Here is a 22,764-nt window from a genome sequence, read left to right as displayed (position 1 = left end):
TAAACATCTATAGAAATTTGTTGAGAAGTGTTCCAATTGGTTTTTTTGGAAAATTTCTTTAATAGTCAAGAGAACTTTGTTATTGAACCATAACGCAGTAGGACGTTTTGAAAGATCGTGCCGAATAGTCGAGTAGGTGGCAGTAGAGAGCTGTTTTTCAACATATAGCAAATTGAAAATTTACAAGAGTTTTTTTTAAAAAATTTTCGAGCCTGTATACATATATATTATCTGCGCTAATTCAAATGGAAGGCCTATGATCTCGCACAAAAAAATTGTTTTCATCCAAATCCGACTGCTAATTCCGAAATTACATGGATGGTCTTCCCGTCTTTCATAAACTTAGATTCGAATAGAAGGCCTAATTGATATAGAGTCAGGTTCGGGACCATATGAATATCAATATAACAATATAAAGAGGGGTGACATCAGTAAAGCCTTCTAATTTACAAACCTTCAAATCACTATCAAACTCTCTTAGGTTTGAGTGGTTCTCTATTTTCGGTCACTCGTAGAGAAGATGTACATAATGACACATAAATAATCTACTAAAATGAGCTCAAAACTTTTTCAATTTGTATGTTTTGTTAGTGATGACTAACTTTGGCTCTATTGGTCTTCGGTTTCCCATTTCGTCCCGTAAATATTGATCAAAAACTCCAAAAAGAAACCTACATTGATTCCCACATTTAAACAGGTTATTTTATGTAAAACTTTCTGAGTAAAACTAGCATGAAACATGTGAAACCTTGTAACTTTGATGCATGATAGGCAATTTTACTATACTATTAGAGGTATAAATAAGTGCCGATTTTTTTCAGATTTTTGAAAAAAATGACATAAAATGGCTCCGAATAAAATAATCTATGTATTGGCCATCGCTAGCCACTATTTTTTCATAACTCTCAGACAATTCACGGATATACTTTTTGAAAAATGCGACCGATTTGCTGCAATCCACAAATTGTTCCATTTTTTTACTTTTGATTATAATTGGAGAAGTATTGGTCAGCCAGACCGGAACAAACAGTAATCGAAAGGAGCAAAGTCGGGGTTATATGGTGTGTGGGGTAGGACTTTCTATTTGAGAGATTATAAGTATGTTTTACTGGCTGTGCATTGTATTATTATAAATTTACTTAGTCGTATCTATCGGTGTATTGTAGCCGTTTTTGCCTTTCTCATATAGAAAGGTTATGCAATCACTTGAAAAACCGACTAGTGAAAATTGGCCCGGAGGGCCAAGTGTCATATACCATTCGACTCAGTTCATCGAGCTAAGCAATGTATGTGTGTCTGTGTGTATGTGTGTGTGTATGTATGCATGTATGTGTGTGTATGTGTCAAATAATCTCACTAGGTTTTCTCGGAGATGGCTGAACCAATTTTCACAAACTTAGATTCAAGTGAAAGGTCTTCCGGTCCCATATTAACATCCTGAATTTCATCCGGATCCGACTTCCGGTACCGGAGTTATAGGGTGAAGTGTGTTACATATTGTACACCTTCACATAAACCGGCGAAACAAAAAACGTAAAATAAATTCTAAACTGGTCTCAAATCTACACAAATCTATAGTCATTATCAGTAGGCAACTAAACAAACCAATTCTGGCTATCCTGGTTCCCGGTATCCGGTTCCGGAAGTACCGGAAATAGTGGACATATATACCAAAATGGATCTCACTCACTTTTCTCAGCGATGGTTTGACCGATTTCCACAAACTTAGATTCAAATGAAAGGTCTTCAGGTCCCATACGGAATTTCTGAATTTCATTCGGATCCGACTTCCGGTTCCGGAGTTATAGGGTAAAGTGTGTTACATATTGTACACCTTCACTTAAACCGGCGAAACAAAAAAAGTTAAAAAAAATCTCAACTGGTCTCAAAACTACACATCGAATCGTCATTATCAGAAAGCAACTAAACAAACCGATTTCGGCTATCCTGGTTCCCGGTATCCGGTTCCGGAAGTACCGGAAATAGTTGTCATATATACCAAAATGGATCTCACCCACTTTTCTCAGAGTTATAAACTGGACCGTTATTCCCAATCCTTGGGTCAATCGAAAGGTCTTATGGTCCTACCAAAAATTACTGCATATTTTCGGATGCAACAAACATTCAAATCGTAATTTAGAGTGCGTACTAGTAGAGTTTGTATGTCATGTTAGTCGATGGCCGTACGAACCGACTTCGATTATGCCGGTTCTCGGGTTCCGGTGCCGGAAGTGCATATAATAGTGAACCCACTTCGCTTTCATAAGGATAACCTACGCAATCAAAGCACTGTTTTATTCTGTATGTTATGCACAAACAATCTTTTGGTTTCTTTCAAAAATCGAAGAGAAAAATTTTGAATAGAACACCTCAATATTATACATACATGAGAAAGGCATCATTAGACCACTAGGTGGATTAAAACAGGTTTTTTTTGCAATGCTCAAATCAAACGTTTCAATTGTCAATACACCACACTCAGCTGCTCCCACCATACGCATAGTCTTCAAGCTATGAACATTCTGAACGGCTATCGATGATGATGAATGGCAGGGATATGCATGCCCGACGTTTTGAATTATCGTAATGAACCACTTTTCATCGTCCGTAACAATTCGATGCAAAAAATCTTTTGTGCAGTTGGAACAGCTCGCATATGAAGAGTCGGCGTTTGGCATCCTTTCGCTTCAATTCATACGGTACTCAATTGCCTACCTTTCGGATCATTCACATTACATTTAATTGTTGGTAAATGGTTGGCTGAATAATTCCAAAGAATTTTGCATGTTCTTTTTACATTTGCATTTGCGTTTGATGGAGCAATTCCTTTAATACTGCATCTTCAAACTTTGGTGGCGCTCCGGTTCCAACTCAAAATTGTTACTTTTAAACCTTGCAAACCACTTTTAATTCGTTCGTTCAGCTAAAGCAAGCTCACCATTTACCTCCACCGAAATACGATAACTTTCAGCGGTTATTTTCTTCATATGAAAATATGAGGAGTTCTTCCTCGCAAAAAAACTTTATTCGCCAAAGTGCTCGACATTTTCATAGCGAAAAAAGTATTGTTTCGGAAGTACCGCTTTTCGTTCCTCGAAGATGGCCTAACCGACTCGTGTACTGTTTCACTCTGTAGGTTATACTAGTTTATGAACAAATCTTTTTGTTATTTAAGAGTCAAAAAAAATTATTTTGAAGAATACCACACATTCATATGTGAGATATGAGAAAGGCATCATTACACCACTAGGTGGATTAAAAAAGGTTTTTATTAAAGTATTCAATGTTAGTTCAATTCTTATGTCAAATTTGACGAAACTCAAGTCATACTAATAAAAATAACACTCCATTTGAAGCGCTAATACGAGAAACAACAGATGAATCGGCATTGAGAAAACAAGAGTCATGGTGGCTAAATGAGGAATGTCGAATTGAATTCTTATTCAATCTGTTCCCAAATGACCTGCACACTATTACCCGCTGAATTTTTATATTTAATTTCGATTACTTATAAAACATTTTGAAAAAATCCACAACTCGAAATTCAATATGCAATTTACGAAACAAACGCTTTACTCTCTGGCAACTCTGTCACGTGTGGGTTCTGTCCAAACGATAGTGCACGCGAGAGAGAGAGCGCGCGCGAGAGACGATTTTCACTGGAACCAAGTGAACGTTTCGATAATAAAAAAAAATGTAAAGGAAAACTATTTTCCTGACAATTTTCACGATATGTGTAAGTACACATGCTCGCACACATCGACACCGACAGCGGAAAACATGCAGAATGGGTGCCCTTTGACGGGAACACACGACCACACTCAACAGGCTCCATGTAATCCAAGGCACCCTACAGGCAGGCCAAACCAGAAAGAGTGCCACCAGCAGAGCAAAAGGGAACCGATCGAACTTTTCAGTCCGCGAGTGGATTTCCCTACGTTTAGTTTGGCTCCGCTTTTTTCACATCCCGATCGATGGTTTTTTAATTTGAAGGGAAAATCCAATTAGACTGGCTCGGTGCCCTTAAAACAGTGATCTACCCGACGAATGGATGGCTCCAAGTGATGGAGCCGCGTGATACTTCGTGCTGGAGTGGTTTGTTCTTGTGAAAAAGTCGAAAAATGTTTCCAAACTTAACTAGGGCTGAGAAGTGCGGGGAATAGTCAAAAATCCTAGGGAGTAAAAGCATTTGCACTGCCAACAGAGCACTGTCTGAGAGCAAAAGTTCACTATCAGAAAGGTGTCATTTTCTGGAATATTAATAGCAGTCTCATTCGTCATTTTCGTTGCCCAATGATCGGTACCATCGACGTGACGTGAAAAATAGATGAAAATCTAGCGGAAGTGTTGTTTTCAGTTCAGTTCGTTCATTTCTGTAAATAAAAGTATTAATTCTAAACATCGTGTTCGGCGAAGCGTCCGAATAAATTAAGTCATTAAAAATTATCAATCCGAAAAAATCAGTGTCCAAAATATTGCAGAAGCAAACGAAGAGAGAGAGAGCGGGAGAGAGTGAAAGCAGTCGGGTGTCTCGGGGAAAAGTTTCGCATTAGAAATCCAAAGTGAGTGAGTGAAGGGGAAAATCGGGCAGCAGAAAAAAAAGCGAGACAAAGTGGAGCAGCAAAGTGGATCATTCCTAGACCGTCGCGTGGAGCCGTGCCAGCGGTCAGAAGCAGCGCCAGCCAAAAGCTAGTCTCTAGTTTTATGCGAGACCAGCCAGCGAGTGATTTAATTGGTCCCTGATCTAACCAACGTCACCAGCAAGCAGTACGTCGGAACGTTTCTGCTTTTTTTATGCAATCGGGTCGATAATCGCCAAGATGGAGTGCAAATTGATTTCACGATATTCCCCGCTACTCGTGCTGTTCATAGCATCACTCGTTAGTGCACAAACAGGTACATCTTCCTAGATTAGTTTTTTACTGTATGTCTGTCAACCTTTGTTTCAGCCGACAATGACCTTGGTTCGATGGTTTCTAGTAGGTAGAGCAAGAGTAGCTTGCCTTTGCAGTATTTTGCAACCATACTTTATCAGATGAAATCCGCACGACACAACATCAACAAAGATGCGTCCTGTGAGACTGTAATGGTGCACACTTCGTTAACCAGTCTTACTCGGTGAAACAAAGCACGTACAAAAAAAATGGATACTGACATTAAAAATTTAGGGAAAAGAAACAAGTCATCTCAACAGCGCCGTGTGGCTCATTTTCACCAAGATCATTATCCTTGCCGCTGTCACTTACTTCATTTTCACCCATCACATAAACCGAATGCGCTCATCAATCCGCATTTTTCTCACTCATCATCGTGTAGACAAAGAAACAAACGTAGCAATTTGGTTTTATCATTGTACCCGAGCGGATACTGTAACCATTGGTAGCTGATGGTTTTGGGTTTAGTTTTACTTGTGCGCAATTTATGTAAGATGAACTTTCAAACACTGCCAAAAACTGCCACTGTATCGCGTCACTTCGTTTGTTTTTCTACACAAACACGGAGGTCCGATATAATTTCTATCTATTCTATTTTTTCAACATATGATATTTTCTAAACATTACGGTAAATATAAACAAAAGTTAACTCTTGGTCCAATCTGCAAAATGATTTCGGGTTAAATTTAGCATGGGCGAAATTATGTAAGATAACTTTTCCTGCTGTAACGTTAATACGACTCTAAACTTCACTTGAGAAATAACGTACCTTCCTTTAACTACTACATGTTGAAACAAAGAATTGCTTTGTAAAATCAGCTCTTACGTATGTTTTGGATTTTTTAGATTATTTGTAATTCATCATTTAAAGATTTTCGAAGAATGATTAAACATGTGAAAAAGGAACCCATGATCCTGATGAACAAATTGATTCAATCATCGGTTCGCATATTTCAATGTGGAACACATCTAAAAAGTGAACGTACGCAAAAGTGGTCAGGTTTTAAAAACAGCTCAGTCAATTTTGTTCCGATTTGTAATATTACTACTGATTGGGAATATTTCTAAGCGTCGATTTAAACGGATAAAGCCACATATTTTGATGTACACATGATTCAAATTTTGATCAATAGCGAGCAGTGTCCTATTTTGTCTTCTAAACAGCTTGGACACAATGCTGGCTTAAAGGGTTACACCACTGCAGAATTTTCAAAAATCGGAATTTTTTTCTCATTTCAAAAGGTCATGTATGATCTTAAAAATAATATTCCAAAAGATGAAAAGCGGGAAAAGTTTCTAGACTCCGACTATTATACTCCGAGCGACTTTTGTGTTCAGAACCACGTTTTTTGAGCTGGCCGGAAACATAAGTCAAGTAAATCTTGACCAATCGATTCAAAAATTTTACAGAATATTCTCGATAGTTCTCTCCACAGAGGTACGTAGGGGTTTTTGAAAATTGTGAATATTTTTTTTATGAACAATTTTGTGATGAAAAAATGCGGTTTTATTTTCAAAGTGCTGCCATTTTACAGAAAATTAATTAATTAGAAAAAAACCCTACGTACCTCTATGCACACTGTAATATGAAATCAGAAAATGTTTTGTTTTTTGTTCTAGTTCGAAAATTGTGGGAGCTGATTTTCCAGCCGTCAAAATGCAGCACTTTTGCGGAAATGCCGCCAATATTTCAATATTTGAAATTGATCATATTTTTTGTACATAAATATACACATTAAAAAGTGCTTTATACAAAATTCGGATTACTCCATTTTTTGGATCCAAAAATAATTCCCCAAAAAAGTCCTTCTCTTTTTTTTTGTCTATAGTGGTATAACCCCTTAATGGCTTTTCCTAACGGAGACGATGGTTTTGAATGAGTAAGCGACAAATTAAATGAAAAACTTTCAAAGCAAAAGCAATACTGTAAAAGCACACGAATCTAGAAATATAAATCATTGCTAATGCTTCAGTCTCACACGAAACATGCCAGGATAAGGTTGCTGTCATGCTGCAAACGTCACAAAAAGCCTTACAAAATGATTGAATGCTCTGACAGGCTTGCTTTCATCAAATGTAATTCGCTAGTAAACTGAAAAGCTTGGGAATTGAAAGAATTAAAAAATAATTTTTTAATGCTTACGATTAATATCCAATTTCGATTGCAGAACACATTTTGTCATCAATATTTCTTCATAGCTTTCAACGAACCATAACACGAACTCGAATCTCAACGGAAAAAAAAGCGGGTAGGTAATGTCAGAGACATAACTGGATGTCGTGAATACGAAAACAACTGACATGTTCCTTAACACTTCCGAATATCAATTAGTTGATCAATTGTATGAATTATGCAAGCATTCCCCTTTTCCACATTTTTCGAAGATCTAATGGTTGTGACTTTTGGTTCTGGAGATATGATGGTATAAGTGACGTAACTGAAAAAACACGTTGTTTTTTACCTCTAATATATATAAGGGTACTAATACTTTCGGGTTCTCCTCTAATTTCGTAAAACAGTAGTGTTCAAAAGTTTAAGCACTTCGAAAAAAATCCCCATGCAAAATTGGAGCTAAATCGGATATGCGTAAGGGGTGCTACCCGGCGGCTAATGATTAAAAATTTTCGATCTTGAAAAATCACCATGAAATTTCCGAAATCGGTTCTTTTTTGTTGATGCCGAATGTCTCAGAATTACACGAAAAGTCTAGATTTGATGTAATCTCGAAAAAAAATTTGAAAAAGTCGATTCCTTTCGGCACATCCCCACGTCCAGTAGTGATGGAAAACTTTTGACTGAGAGTCTGTTTAAAATCAAGTTTGACGTATGTTTCGTCATCAATCAAAGTACAGACCTTGTGTTTCGTCAAAATAACGGTCTTAAAGACTGTACCAGAAAGTATGGACGCACTTTGATATCGCTGTAAATAATTCACAAGTGTTAGATATTCAAATTTTATTCGATATACTGATAATATTAGACTACAACAACAGAATATTATTCCCAACATTTGCTACTTAGCCATTGTAGACTAGCTGGCGCACCTTCTTGCGAACGTTCCTCGTTAAATTCCGTACAGACTTCTTGGCGACAAGTTTTGACACTTTTTTCCAATCTTTTTCGAGCTGTTGAATGGTTTCGGCTGACGAGACATGTTTCCTAAGATGTGCCTTCGTCAATGCCCAAAAATCCTCAATTGGTCGAAGTTGTGGGCAATTTGGTGCATTCATGTCTTTTGGGACGAAAGTGACATTTTTGGTAGTATACCATTCTACCGTTGATTTCGAGTAGTGGCAAGAAGCAAGATCTGGCCAGAAGACAACAGGATCCTTGTGGTTTCGAATCATGGATACAAGTCGTTTTTGTAAACAGTCCTTGATGTATATTTCGCTGTTAATTGAAGCAGTGGTGATGAAGGGTTTCGAAATCCTACCGCAGCTACAAATTGCTTGCCAGACCATAGCTTTCTTACCAAATTTTTCTACTTCAATCAATGTCTCGGACTAGCTTAACACTTGCCCTTCTTGCACCGTATAATATTGTGGCCCCGGCAAGGATTTGTAATCGAGTTTCACGTAGGTTTCGTCGTCCATGATTATGCAGTTCAAATTTCCAGCAAGAATCGTATTGTACAGCTTTCGAATCCGCGGCCTGATCGATGCTTCTTGTTTCGGACTACGATTTGGTTGTTTCTGCTCCTTATAGGTTCGAAGATTCAAACGTTTTTTAACATGAAGAACATTTGACTTCGAAGTGTCCACTTTTTTGGCCACATCCCGAACTGAAACCTCCTTCTTTTGCCCGAACGCCTTCAGTATACGTTTATCCAACTGAGGGTTAGCGGGACCTTTTTTTCGACCCGTTTTCGGTTTATCCTTAAAGGTGTTATCCTCACCGAACTTCCCGATTGCATTTCGCACGGTTTTTTCACTTACTCCTACCATTTTTGCTATCTTTCTCAGTGACAGTCCGCATTCTGTGCACCATTTGTACACAATTTTTCGATGTTGTTCTGCTGAAAGTCCACGCATTTCGAAACAAACTAATGAAAACGAATAAACAACTGCAGAAGTGGTTAGAGAAAAATAAAAATTGACAGATTCTGAACCATTGCGAAATGTCAGCGGTTTTTGGTTGAGTCCATACTTTCTGGGACAGTCTTTACAAGACTGCCTTGCGCACTTTTTGTACACAGAATTCTGCTTCATGTTCCGGTTCGAATGTTTACTGGCCTTGTACGGCTTGTGTTTATTCTTCCCTGGCGAGGATGTTCAGCGCCGCAACAGTTACTCTCTATAGAAGTGTAAACAGACCACTGTCAAACATTTTTAATTCTCAACACTAGATGCGTGCTAGCGGCGCACGAGATGATCACCAATATACTATTAGTCAGCCTTTACAATATCTTTTGAAATTGATACATTCCTTCTACTGGATGTTTACGGAGTTGTTACACTTATAATCTGGCATCACTGCGGGAATGTATGAAATTTACGGTTCATCCTCATTCTTTATCAATGCTTATTTGCATGTTTAAAACCAATAAAAATGCTCAACGTTTTCGTTATGCTAGTAGTCTACACTACATTCAATATTAGAATAAAATTCCCAGCAACGCTGTAGACATCATTTGGGATACCTTCAGTTACTCTAATCCTCAAATCTGTAGCTTCATTCATATGAACTAGCCTCTAAACATCGAGCGATTCCGTTGGCTATAATCTTCCCATAATTGCCCTAGCCGTGCCGAAGGTGATGGGTTTTCCCAGAACCACCCACTCATCGTCGGCACTCGCACGGTGTGCAGGAAAGAAGAGTTCTGAGAACAGCGCTTATTGATTTTCCACCATGGTCATCAATGTCAACGCCACCACCGTCGTCAACTGTGAAGATGGCACTGGGCTCCTCCAAGCGATTTTTGCTTACATTTCTGCTGAGTTGTTCGCTTTACCGTTCCTGATGAAACATCAGGATGATGGTGGTGGTGCTGCAGTTGGAGTGTGGGTGCGTCCATACCCACCCGAAACGGATGATTTATGTAACCAGCACGGTGCGAGTGAACGACACGTGTTAGGATTCTATTGCATAGATGAGTAGAACTTCAAAAATTGCCGAGTACGTCGCTTACGGATGATAGGTTTGACAAATCTATAATGGGGTTTTTGCTCTAGATCTAATTATCATGTCAATTGGGTCAACGAATCTAATCAAACAAATGCACAATAACTCGATGTTTGCTGCCAGTAGGGCATAAATTTTTAATCGGAATATGAATCTAAAAATAAAATTAGATGTCCGTCAAATCCGCACGCCTTTGGTCACATGACAATGAAAATTCAGTTGACCTTGTGCCGTTGGATTCGTTTGCTATAGCGATAGAACTATTGTTTTACCTTGCTCTAATCCAGCAACCCCAACCAGAAAGTGCTTTAAAGCCGCGCTTTTCTGCTACCTTAGAACACATTTGTTTTATTCGAGAAAAACAAGCATATTGTCGATGAACCCCATCCGAATTCGAATGTCAAGCGGAAAACACCACCCCCGACAACCGTCGATATCCTTTCAAATGCGATTGATTAATTCATTACTTCTACTGCATACCAGCGCAACAGTCGTGGCGGTTTTCCCATCCGACCGCAGCCCACAATTGGGTCGGTCAGTTTGAAGAAGGCAGAAACCGAAGTTTTGCACATTAAACTAAGAGCTGATCATAAATAATGGCTATGACGTGAGAACCTTGGGAATGGATGGAAGGGAGGAGGAAGGTGATGGAAGAACGACAGTCAACCCAATAATCACATCAGAGCATCGTAGACCGTGAGGACCAAAAGAAAATTGGCGACATGGGACGAAAATAGCTTCCCATTTGGAATACAGACATCGGCTGATTTTATTTCCTTACTCTACGAGTTCGGTTCCTGCTAGGTAATTGTCTATTTTTGGCTTTGAAATGAAAGGACAGTTTTCGGACTCCGAGCGGTGTTTATCGTAATCGCGTAATATTGTTTCGAATTTTGCGGAAAAATTTCCACACTGCCGGTCGCGTGCTTTGCCGAATGTCCAACCATTGCGTTACATCATTAGTATTTTAGTTACTCGGAAAAGGATAGTCAAGCCAAAATTATCCAAATTGGCCTCTATTACGTGACAAAGAAAACCCAGGATAATGTCTTACACCGCAACACAACACAGTTAATGGTCCAAATATGTTCGTGGCGGGTTCTCGAATTTACGCAATCAACGTCCCCGTTTGATCTACGCGGCACAGCCGGTTATATCCAGACCTGAACCGAAATTTACTAGTGCGCTTTTTTTTGGTTGAATTACCACTTTGTCTCCCTGCGGTGTAGCTGCTGCCAGTCATGTATTTCATACGATTGCGGTCGAAGGCTTGCCGACCATAGCCCAATATCAAATTGAGTTACATCGCTGTCCAAAGGTATTGTTTCACCAAAAAGTCTAGCCTCAGGTAGAGATACTCTTTTCGCCTGCATGTCAGCAATTAGCAATTCCAATTCAAATGTCTACGGATATATTGACACCGAAAGAGTTTTTATCATAACTGTTCTGAAACTTTCCAGCGACAGTCACGAAACATGCTTTATTAAACATTATCGACCTTCCTGCCTTGCTACCTCCAAACGTCACATAAAAGGACGGTGATTGGCATTTCTGGAAAAGGATCGACTCGCTAATAGAGTGCAACCAAATTTAACCGCTGTGATTTGTGAAAGACAGTCAAAAACGAGGTCAAAGGTCAAACCTAACCAATGCACAGTGGTTCAAAAGCTCAATTTCATGCTCTTAATTGATAACTCATAGGAACGTGGTTTTCGAGGTACAATATCTTCAGCAAAGTTACTCAGAATGATAGACGCCATCTTTTGGCAAATTGTATTTATGTGATTAATCCCCCTAAAAGTGAGATAATAATATTATTTTAGCTCAGAGCCAACATAGAGTCTAAGTTACTTCGACAAAGTTGTTCAGAAAGTTATTTCAAACAAATTTGCTAAAGGTACTATTCCCGTAACTTGAGTGTTATTCATGATATAATGTATTTTCTGAAAAGGGTGCCCTAAAACCAGGTTTTGTATGAAAACACATATATTTTCAATTTATATGAGCTTTTCATTCTACAAAGTTTTTCATCATTAAAAACTACACAACTTTCTCAAACATACAATGCTGCTATCATTTCAGTTTAATGAAATAGAACCGTTTTTCATGTTTTTCATTACAAAATTTCAACTTGTCTATCATCAAAAGGCGCAGAAAGGTGCAGATGAGACTACTTACATATTAAACTATTTGACAAGAGCTTTCATACCGTGGTTGAATTATTCATCTGCGATCGTCTGCAGGAGAGATATGTTCTTTTCAAATAACCTTGTCCTTGATATTTGCAATGATAAGGTTCATTACATATCAGATCAGACTTCAGCATATATTCGTTACCATGGTAACTCTCGCAATAAATGCTTTTTATGGACATCGAAGTCTACGAATAGAAAAGTTTAGTAATCATTACAAACGATTTTTGAAAGTGAGATAAGAGGACTTTAAAAAGAGGCAATCATCATGTCGAATTACGTTATGTCATTTTTTGGTAAGTTTTTCTATAGAGAATCTCTGCGGACAAATATCCTCCATTCATCAATTGAAGTGAAGATCGATAAACGCTTGCTATATTGTACTGTTCACAATGATTAAGAAGTTTCTCTCATACAGATTTCGAGAGTGTTATACATGCAAGCAATACAGATCACTTTCGAATCGGGATCCCATGAATTAGTTATAAGTTTCATTGGATCCTTTGGTTACAAATATTCGTGAATGGCTAAAACAGTCCAAGAAGAATCTGTCGGATGATGCTAAGAGTCTTTTAGCTGGTTACGAACATTGTCAGCTATCATAAAGTAAATACAAATAACTAAAAAATGAGATTTGATTATACCTTTCTCTACCAGAAAATGACACAACTTAATTCGATTTAATGATTGCTTTTTTTTAAGTCGTGACAAAACCGTTACCAATCTATTCTATTTATAGACTTCGATGTGCAAAAAAAGTCATATTTTGTGGCAAGTACCCTAATAATGAATATATACTGAAATCTATTATGACATGAAGTTAACCTTATCATTGCAAATATCAGGGACAAGGATATTTGAAAAGAACATATCTCGCCTGCAGACGATCGCAGACGAATAATTCAACCACGGTATGAAAGCTCTTGTCAAATAGTTTAATATGTAAATAGTCTCATCTGCACCTTTCTGCGCCTTTTGATGATAGACAAGTTGAAATTTTGTAATAAAAAACATGAAAAACGACTCTATTTCATTAAACTGAAATGATAGAAGCATTGTATGTTTGAGAAAGTTGTGTAGTTTTTAATGATGCAAATTTTTGTAGAACATGAAAAACTCATATAAATTGAAAATATATGTGTTTTCATACAAAAACTGGTTTTAGGGCACCCTTTTCAGAAAATACATTATATCATGAATTACACTCAAGTTTCGGGAATAGTACCTTCAGCAAATTTGTTTGAAATAACTTTTTGAACAACTTTGTCGCAGTAACTTAGGCTCTATGTTGGCTCTGAGCTAAAATAATATTTGTATCCCACTTTTAGGGGGATTAATCACATAAATACAATTTGCCAAAAGATGGCGTCTATCATTCTGAGTAACTTTGCTGAAGATATTGTACCTCGAAAACCACGTTCCTATGAGTTATCAATTAAGAGCGTGAAATTGCGCTTTTGAACCACTGTGCAATGTCAGTTGATTATTATAGATTGAATTGATTTTTTTTCGAGTCGCTAATTTTCCCTACTGTTGTTAGAATCGAACTGACGACTAATATTAACTTCATCTCATTGTTATTCATCGGAAGTTTCCGAGAAACTGTAGCACACCAAACGGCCACGCGGTGCGAACGCACGATGGTTTCGTATGGCGTTGCGTGGGCCCATGGTTAATTTTTACGCCAGCAAGATGACCTCCGCATTTGTTTACCGACGCGCACGGCAAGCAGCCTGACACTGTGTTTACAGGAACGGGCGGAAAACAACGTCGCTTTCGATGATGAATCGTTGGCAGTTGGAAGTAACGGAGCTCGTATTTCCCTAATTTTGCGCCAGAAAAGCATAACGCCGTATTCAACACCAACTCGTTGCTGTAGGACGCGTTGGTGTGATTTGGTATTTTTTTTGGTTTTCTTACTAACGGTCAAAAAGTATCAATATTTCACGATTGGGAAGAGCATACGCAACGAAAAAATTTAGGAGACTGGTTTTTTCAATAGGGATTACTCTATTGTTTGAAAATTGCTTAGACAGTGTAAAGTGACGTCTCTACTCAGTATTGTTCGGCATATCATCATGAATAGGTTAACTCCAGAACAACGCTTCTTAATCGCGGAAATTTATTTTCAAAAGCAGTGTTCAATCAAATCTGAGCACTTCGTGGATTTTATGATGCCCATAACCGTCCGTCTGAGACCACCATAAAGAACGCAGTTACTTGGAAAGCCATCGATAAATGTACTGTTTGGTGCGGTCCAAACTAACTGGTGGATTAATCGGTCCTTATTTCTTTAAAAATAAGAAAAGACGACGCGTTACCGTGAATGGTAATCGACGTGTCATTGCTGAGATACGCCCTCAAAAGCGTGAAAAAGTGGTCAAAAATTGGACCTTCAGAATGATCGTTGTGAAAAAATAGTTGTGGTGTCCATATGCCGGAAATCACATTTAAATGTTAAATGCCAAGAAATTATCTACCAAATAAAAAAAAATTAGCCATTTCATAATTTGGCATGTGTTTTATTTAAATTTAGAATCAGCAAGCTCTTGGAAAACACCCTTTTTCTCTTTTTGCCTTTCTCATATAGAAAGGTTATGCAATCACTGTGAAAACCGACTTTTGAACCGAGGCCCGGAGGACCGAGTGTCATATACCATTCGACTCAGTTCGTCGAGTACGCAAAATGTCTGTGTGTGTGTGTATGTGTGTGTGTGTGTGTGTGTGTGTGTGTGTGTGTGTGTATGTGCGTATGTGTGTATGTAACGTTTTTTTGCACTAACTTTTCTCGGAGATGGCTGAACCGATTTTCACAAACTTAGATTCAAATGAAAGGTCTTGTGGTCCCATACAAAATTCCTGAATATTATTTGGATCCGACTTCCGGTTCCCGAATTATGGGGTAAAATGTGCAAAAAATTGTGAAAATAAATGCAATAACTTTTCTCAAAGATGGCTGAACCGATTTTCACAAACTTAGGTTCAAATGAAATGTCTTGAGGTCCCATACAAAATTCCTGAATATTATTTGGATCCGACTTCTGGTTCGGGAGTTATGGGGTAAAATGTGCATAAAAAAAGAAAATATGTGTTCTAATTTTTCTCATAGATGGCGCGACCGATTTTCAACTTACATTCAAATGAAAGGTCCTGTGGTCCCATGCGTATTTCCTGAATTTCATGCGGATCCGACTTCCGGATCCGGAAATAAAGGGTAAAGTGTGTTAAAAATTGTATACCATCACTGAAAATGGGGAAAAATTCTAAATCGACCTCACATCTATTCCAATTGATAATTTTTATCAGTAGACGGTCAAACAAACCGATTTCGGTTATTCTTTCAAGAATCGCAGAGAATTATTTTGAAGAATACCACAGTATTATATATGACGGTATGATTGATATGAGAAAGGCATCATTACAGCACTAGGTGGATTAAAACAGGTTTTTTTCTATGCTAAGGTTATTTTCAAGTTGGTACTTCGAAACCGTATGAAGAGAACAACATATCTTCGTTGTCGTGTATTGTGGCCTGAAATTTCTAACGAAAATTTATTTTATCAATTTTTCCGATCTGTTAACATTATGAGCCTGAAAATTTAAAACGTAACAACGCTCCACATTTATGATACCAAAGAACACTAATGCATCTTTGCTATTCATTTGAAACTAATTTATTTCACTTCCGATGAAAATTATGTTGATTCGTTAGGTGCAACTAGCAGTTTGACGGAAACTGCTATTTCTCTGGTGAGTCGAAGACGAACAATTATGTGGATTTCGTAAAGGGTGTCCAACGAAAACTTTCGAGTTTCAAAATGCAATGTACAAAAAAATCTGTTTTAATCCACCTAGTGGTGTAATGATGCCTTTCTTATATATTATTTAAAAGGATATTTTTATTCAGGCCTATTTGCATACAAGCTTTACGTGGCCGATTGAGCCGATTTTTTACATATTTTTTTTTCTTTGAGTTGGATCTCATTGTCACCTTTTTTCTAAGGGGAGAGGAGCTTCCATTTCCCTCCTGCGAGGATTGAGGGGCACTTCGTTCGTGGTTCGTCTCGTCATCCATTGCCGCATCGATGGTATTGTTGTCGATTTCCGTCTTCTTTTCGTTGCTAGTTGCTGTAGATGCATCTTGTTGTACATTGGTTGCAATTGCTGGTTGGTTGGAGGGTAGGTTGTTAACTGCAGCTGGTATACTCTGTTCTATAGAGGATACTAATGGTTTCGTTGAAGGGGATGCTTCATTGTTGTTGGCCGCTGTCACAGGTGTACTGGGGTTGCTTGGGGTTGATGTGAAGGAAGCACCGTTGTCCTTTGGTGTAGTTGTCTCCTTGTCCAGTTTATCACATGGCTTACCGTAGTGAACAGCTTTTTGGCAATATTGACATGTGGCCATCTGATTGTCATAGGTAACAAGTGATTTGCACGGAATTCTTGTATCTTGACCGAAAATCACATAAGAAGGTATAGGCTTCTTCAAGTGTATGCGTAATAAATGTACGCCATTTAGAATACCGGGGAAAAAATTCTTCCACTTTTCTTTTTCGATAGAGAGAATCTCTCCGTATTGGGACATAGTGAAGATCATGCACACGCACTTCTATAGCACTATCTTCCATATATACTGGAATGTTGTATTTAATGTTCTCGTGCTCCACATAGTGCACATTGTTATTGTCTTTTGCGAATTGAATTGCATCCAACTCTTTATAAAACTGGATATAAATAACATTTGTATTATTGCATTGAAGTGAATGCACACGTTTAATGTCTAGATGCATTTGCTTCTTAAGCAAACCTTCAAGTTATCGTATCGAATATCGAATTTGCACTGTCTGAAGTCAACAATAATTGTATTCTTTCGTACCGGCGGTAGCTTTTGTTCGTTTAGTTCACTCATTTCGAGGTCGTTCAATTGTTCACTACACAATACTGTACTTGGTTTCTTCTGTCCCGAACGTAAGCGGTTTCGTTTTATCGACTGACTTGGATGAAATGTGAAAGCGAACTGACCTTTCTCATATATAATACGTTGGTATTCTATTCAAAATGTTTCTCTTCGAGTATAACCGAAGTCGGTTCGTACGGCCACCAACTAACATGACGTACAAACTCTACTAGTTTTTATTCAAATTTTGAAGATTTTATAAGATTTTGTCATCATACTCTAAATTGGGAATAACGGTTTTGAGTCCAGTTTGGACATTTTTTTACGGTTTCTGTTTCGCCGGCTTAAGTGACGGTGTACTATATTGAATACACTTTACTCTATAACTCCGGAGCCGGAAATCGGATCCGGATAAAATTCAGGAATTCCGTACGGGACCGTAAGACCTTTCATTTGAATCTAAGTTTGCCAAAAACGGTTCAGCCATCTCCGAGAAAACCTAGTGAGATTATTTGACACACACACATTGCTCAGCTCGATGAACAGAGTCAAATGGTATATGACACTTGGCCCTTCGGGCTAAGTCGGTTTTCCAATTGATTGCATAATGGTTTTCCAATCAATTGAGAAAGGCAAAAAACGGTTTGATAAATTTTAATTATTATAGCTTTATTTAAAAGGTTGATTCTTGAAATTTAATTATGAAAATTTTTGATTTCAACAGGACGGCGCTACGTGTCACACAGCACGACCAATCTTTGACAATCGAATAATCAGCAGAAATGGTGATGTAAACTGGTCTCCGAGAAGAAGTGTATATTTTTTTTAAAGTGTCCATTCGATTTCCTACCATTTCTTCTTGAACACCATTTTTGTACAATTTACAGTTTATGAGTTATCACGATTTAAAGAAAGTGTCTGCAAAAATACATACAGCTTTGTTTTAAAAAAATCAGTCTCCATTCTTGCTATTCTGAAAACGTGTACCAAGTTTCAATTAAATTGAACAAAAAGTTGATTCTGATTTTGCACTTTTTCTGTTGTTAATTTCTGGAACTGTACTACTCCGATAGGGCGATAAATTTTAGATGCCTTCTTGTCCAGTTTCTCGCAAAGATTGTCATAGTGAACGGCTTCCTGACAGTACGGACATTTGGTTTGCTGGTTTTCGTAGGTGATTAACGACCTACATGTTCATTTTTCTTTGTGATCGAAGATAACATAAGAAGGGTATCACTTTTGTTAAGTTGCATCTCAGTAATTTCTTTTAGATCAATTCGCAGCTTAAGAACGAAGATCAAATACGATACCTTTTTGAAATCAATAACGAATTGATCTTGGCCGCGGAATAACAACTGTCCCTTGTTCGTTAGGGGTTTGCTCATTTCGAATCGTCTCATTGTGCACCTTTGGGTCTGTCGTCCCGGTTGTAAGCGATATGCTGTGTCGACTATCTCGCACGATGTATGAAGGCGAACTGGGAAAAGACTGATAAATAAAACAGTAGAAATGAGAACTTCAGGAACAATTATCCCAAACAAAGGACTTTATCGTACAACTTAGCCGTAAGCCGATTTTATGTTTATTTTACATAACACCATCTTTGTTGTGCCGTAGCATTATGATGTCGCATCTAAAAATATCAAACCCTAGCTAGGTAGCCTCTCAGTCATTCACCCGAGCGGACAGCTAATAGCTTTCGTTTGCTAATATAGAAAGTAGCTCGTCCATGAACCGACCCGTTCTACTTAGGGCTGTCCTTCGGATGCCCTTATTACTGTTTGTTTGGTATCTGGAAATCCTTTTGGAAATACTATTATTTTACACTTCATAGTGCTAGTGAGCTGTAGGGATCGGAGTTGCATGCGGCTAGTTTTACAACTTTCATTTTTTTCCCATTATCTAACTTGCAACCTGTCATCGAACTTATCACGTGTTCAGCTCAAACATGCCATCGGCTCGACCAACAGGTTGAATAGAGCAAACCTGGGTTCTGTTAGTATTTTTGCTTATTTGTTCCTTGTACAAGAAGCATCACTCGTTCCACGCCCTGAGGACTTTCCAGTGCAAAGCGGAGAGGTACCCAGCAGTACTCAGTGCCGTGCGATTGGTTTTCATGTTTCCCCTTTAATAAATGTTTTCCTGATAATAATGCTATGGAGAGGGTAATTAAAACAACAAAGTGGTTTGGATTATCACGGATAATGGAAAATTTATGGAGTTGAATGCGGATGTTCGTAGTTAGTTCAGGTGTTATCAAATTCAGTTAGATAATACTGAAAGAAGATCGTGTGGTTCAATTACTAGAAACCAAAAGTCCAAAACGTGAACTGATTGTCATCTGTGAATCAGACTGATAAAAACTTTGTCATACCCCAGCTAACGTAATTAAATTCATCAGTAGTACGTGTTTGGAGGCTATCATTGCCGCTGCATTGCGCTACTGAGGACAACTACGTCCAAACGATAAGATACTGTTCTCGTCGTTGTCAACGAATGCTGAGGACACATTTGCACACGTTTATTTGCATTTACAACCTCTTGATACATGCCAGGGTCGACTCAGATGTATCACTAGATAATTGAATTGAGGTGCTTATCTGCAATGCGGTGAACAAAGCAAATTGCCACTCTTTGATCGCGGAGAGACGAAGAAACAAGGATTTGAAAACATCGCTTTTGCATTGCTTGAAATTGGAAGCTACCGACTAAGCAGATCTCAAACTTAAACATGAAAAAAGTACCGCAAAAAATCCTCTTATTTTATTAGAAGAATACGGTGAACATGCTCTCGTTGAGCAAGAATGCGGATGGGATGTGCGGTTCAGATATCGATGTTGTTACTTGGACCGCACAATCTAAAAAGTTCGAAGATGAAGATTTACTAGCTTTGCTCGTAAACCCATACCAAACACTTTTGGAGTTGTCCACAACACGTGGAGTCGACAGTTGATACGTTTTAACAGAGTATTTCAGGTAAAGCGGCCGGAGTATAAACAACATCACGATAAAATAACTTGGCTTCATAACAGTGCAAGGTCCCATATTTTGAATGTCGTAGAAACTTATTTGGAAACGCTGAAATTGGAATTTCTACCCCAGCCGCCATATTTACCGGATATTGTTTCACCGGATTGCCATTAATTCTAACCCATGGCCTCGCAAAGCAGCATTTCGAAAACTACGAAATGAACAAAACTTGGATTGATTCAATCATTGAATGTAAAACTTTACTGGGAACATGGCAGAAAGTAGTAGATAACAATGAAAAATACTTGGAATAACGGTACTCTCACAATAAATTTATAAATTTGTAAACACTTCAAAGGGTACCAAGTGAGAAAACCGGAATAAAGTCGGGAATTTCGGTTCACCGGGAAAAAGTCGGGAATTTTAGTGAAAAACCTAGAAAAATATTACTAGCTCAAGTATGAGTAACAGTTGCTAGCATCGTTTTTTTTTTCAACACGTAAAAAGTACCCAAATTTGCGTTTGAGCGAGATGTTCAGTAAAAGTGTTAAAACAACTTATTGTTCCATACGTACAGGTTCTATATCAAACATTCCATTGGAAATTGGGCCAAAACCCCATGTCTCGTCCAACGATTTTTAAGGGTTTAACAGCAGTTTTAAATCAATCAGGAAGCATCAGAACTTTCTTAGTTGTTATTAATAGCAGCACATTGAAAGCTAATTTTAAAAAATAAGGATAATTTGGATGCATTTGTTGCATTTTTATTAAGTTTCAGAATAAGTATTCAGCACACTTGCAAAAATTGATGGCAAAGTCTCAAGGTTACATCGGGAGAATATTTAATTAAATTATTAAAAATTCTTAGGTGCCTTTATGTTTTTAAGTTTGCTCATGATTGCCCTTATTTCATCATAATTTGTCTCAGTAATGTCATCTTGAGACAATATTTGTGTTATATTCATATTTCAGTCAGAAGTCAATAGGACTCCCAAAATTGGAAAAGTTGTCGACTTTGATCTTATCCACCGTGCTTTGTACCTTCTTTGAGAGCTGAAACTGGTTTCTGAGAACCAGTGTATTATCTTAGAAAGATTTAGAATATGGATTGATTTGTTCAGTGAATCTACGTTTTATTTTTTTTAAGAAATAATTGAGATTCCATAGTAAGATCACGTGAACTTGGACTTTGAGACTTTGGAGTTGATAGATGATCATAAAAAGTTCATTGCAGTATCACTCGTGAAAAAATCAGTTCAATTATTCCTCCGCTGGCAATCAAACTACCGTTTTACCCGTCTGTTATTACCTGTTTCTTCCCGTTTTTACCCGTTGACAATAAGACATTTCGTATAAAAGGAGCAGCATTACAGCATTCTTTCAAACAAACTTATAAAACCGATACACTGAAGAAGGATGTAAGTAACATTCCGAAATACGCGTATCTGTATTGTAACGTTTGTTATGCTTCATTAAAGTATAGTGACTTTGTGAAAGTGTAATAACGTGACAGTGAAATAGTGGAATTAAATGGTACAGAAAAAGTGCAACTGTTGAATTCATTCCACTAACAGCTCCAGGTAAAAAAATAGCAACAAGATTTTTTTTTCCACATTCCAAATAGTTATTATAGCGACGAAAGGTTGTTTTGATTCCAGCCGGTTGATTACACTGCACTGCACATAAAACTCAATAAAAAGCTTTTTTGCATAAATTTGAATTGTAGAAGTAACAGTAGCGCAGAATTTTACAAGTCTCGATCACACAGCAGGCGCATCGTTTAAAAGCCGCGTTTGTGGTGGCGTAGTGATATCATGCGCTCTTCTTCCTTCTGCGTACGATATTCAAGTTAAATTGGCTGTTATTTTTTAATCAGCTGTATAATATTTATTGTGACTGTTTTTCATTAATGTTTATATTATCACACGGAAAGACCGAAATTAGCATTTTGGCGAAAAAATTAGTTGATTTTCTGATTTTAGTTAGTTATTTTTTGAGACAACTAAAAAAATCTTACTTTTGCTAATTTAGATTTTCTAATTCTAATTCTCTTAATAATAATAAAATATTTGTTGAAATGGCTATTTTTTTAGTTGAATTCACCAATTAAACGTGCTGTCATTTCTTAGCTAAGGCACGCTTCATATCCATTCAACTAATTTTTTAGTTGAATTAGAGAAATAATACGTTGTTTTCAACCAACATAAATGGTTGAATTGGTTTCTACAATTAGCATCTATATGGCGCTCGTTAACACCGTAATGACTACTAGCCACTAGATGGCACACTACTACCGTAAAAAATTCCAGTCGCGGTTATCTTTTCTATATTTGCAGGTATAAATACGATGTTGTATTGGAGAAAAAGACATTAGCGAAACATAAACTTTGAAAATTTTACTTCTAAATCGCTGTTTTCTTCATTCGACTTCGCGAAATCGACTCTCTCACTGAAAACTTTGAGCACTCGGAAAACAAAAACCGAATACAAGTAGTACACCGGACGGCGTAGCCCGGAATGAGAAGATACAAAAAAAAAACATCATTTGACGTGTACAATTAGAGTGCAACATTCGAAACTCACTTCACTGTTTCGCGTAAAAACATTATTACCCACAATCGCTTTAACTGCGCATAAATTCTGAATAAA

At 37.7% G+C, this 22,764-nt stretch overlaps 1 protein-coding gene across 13 annotated transcripts in view; it reads left to right on the top strand.

Moving 5' to 3' along the window:
• LOC131428472 (uncharacterized) overlaps window positions 1–22,764 on the top strand; it is a 135,617-nt gene that overhangs the window by 5,427 nt on the left and 107,426 nt on the right. For 4 of the 13 annotated variants that reach the window (XM_058592442.1, XM_058592444.1, XM_058592446.1 and 1 more), the window contains exon 2: window positions 4,358–4,896. In XM_058592442.1, the coding sequence (XP_058448425.1) occupies window positions 4,821–4,896 (76 nt within the window). In that variant the 5' untranslated portion in view covers window positions 4,358–4,820. Of the gene's footprint in view, window positions 1–3,644; window positions 4,897–22,764 lie in introns of those variants that run through there. The other 9 variants (XM_058592449.1, XM_058592450.1, XM_058592443.1 and 6 more) reach the window with 7 other exon arrangements.

Source organism: Malaya genurostris, chromosome 2 (genome assembly GCF_030247185.1).
Source record: "Malaya genurostris strain Urasoe2022 chromosome 2, Malgen_1.1, whole genome shotgun sequence".
In the NCBI taxonomy this organism is placed as follows: Eukaryota; Metazoa; Arthropoda; class Insecta; order Diptera; family Culicidae; genus Malaya; species Malaya genurostris.
This window is presented reverse-complemented; position numbering and strand designations above follow the sequence as displayed.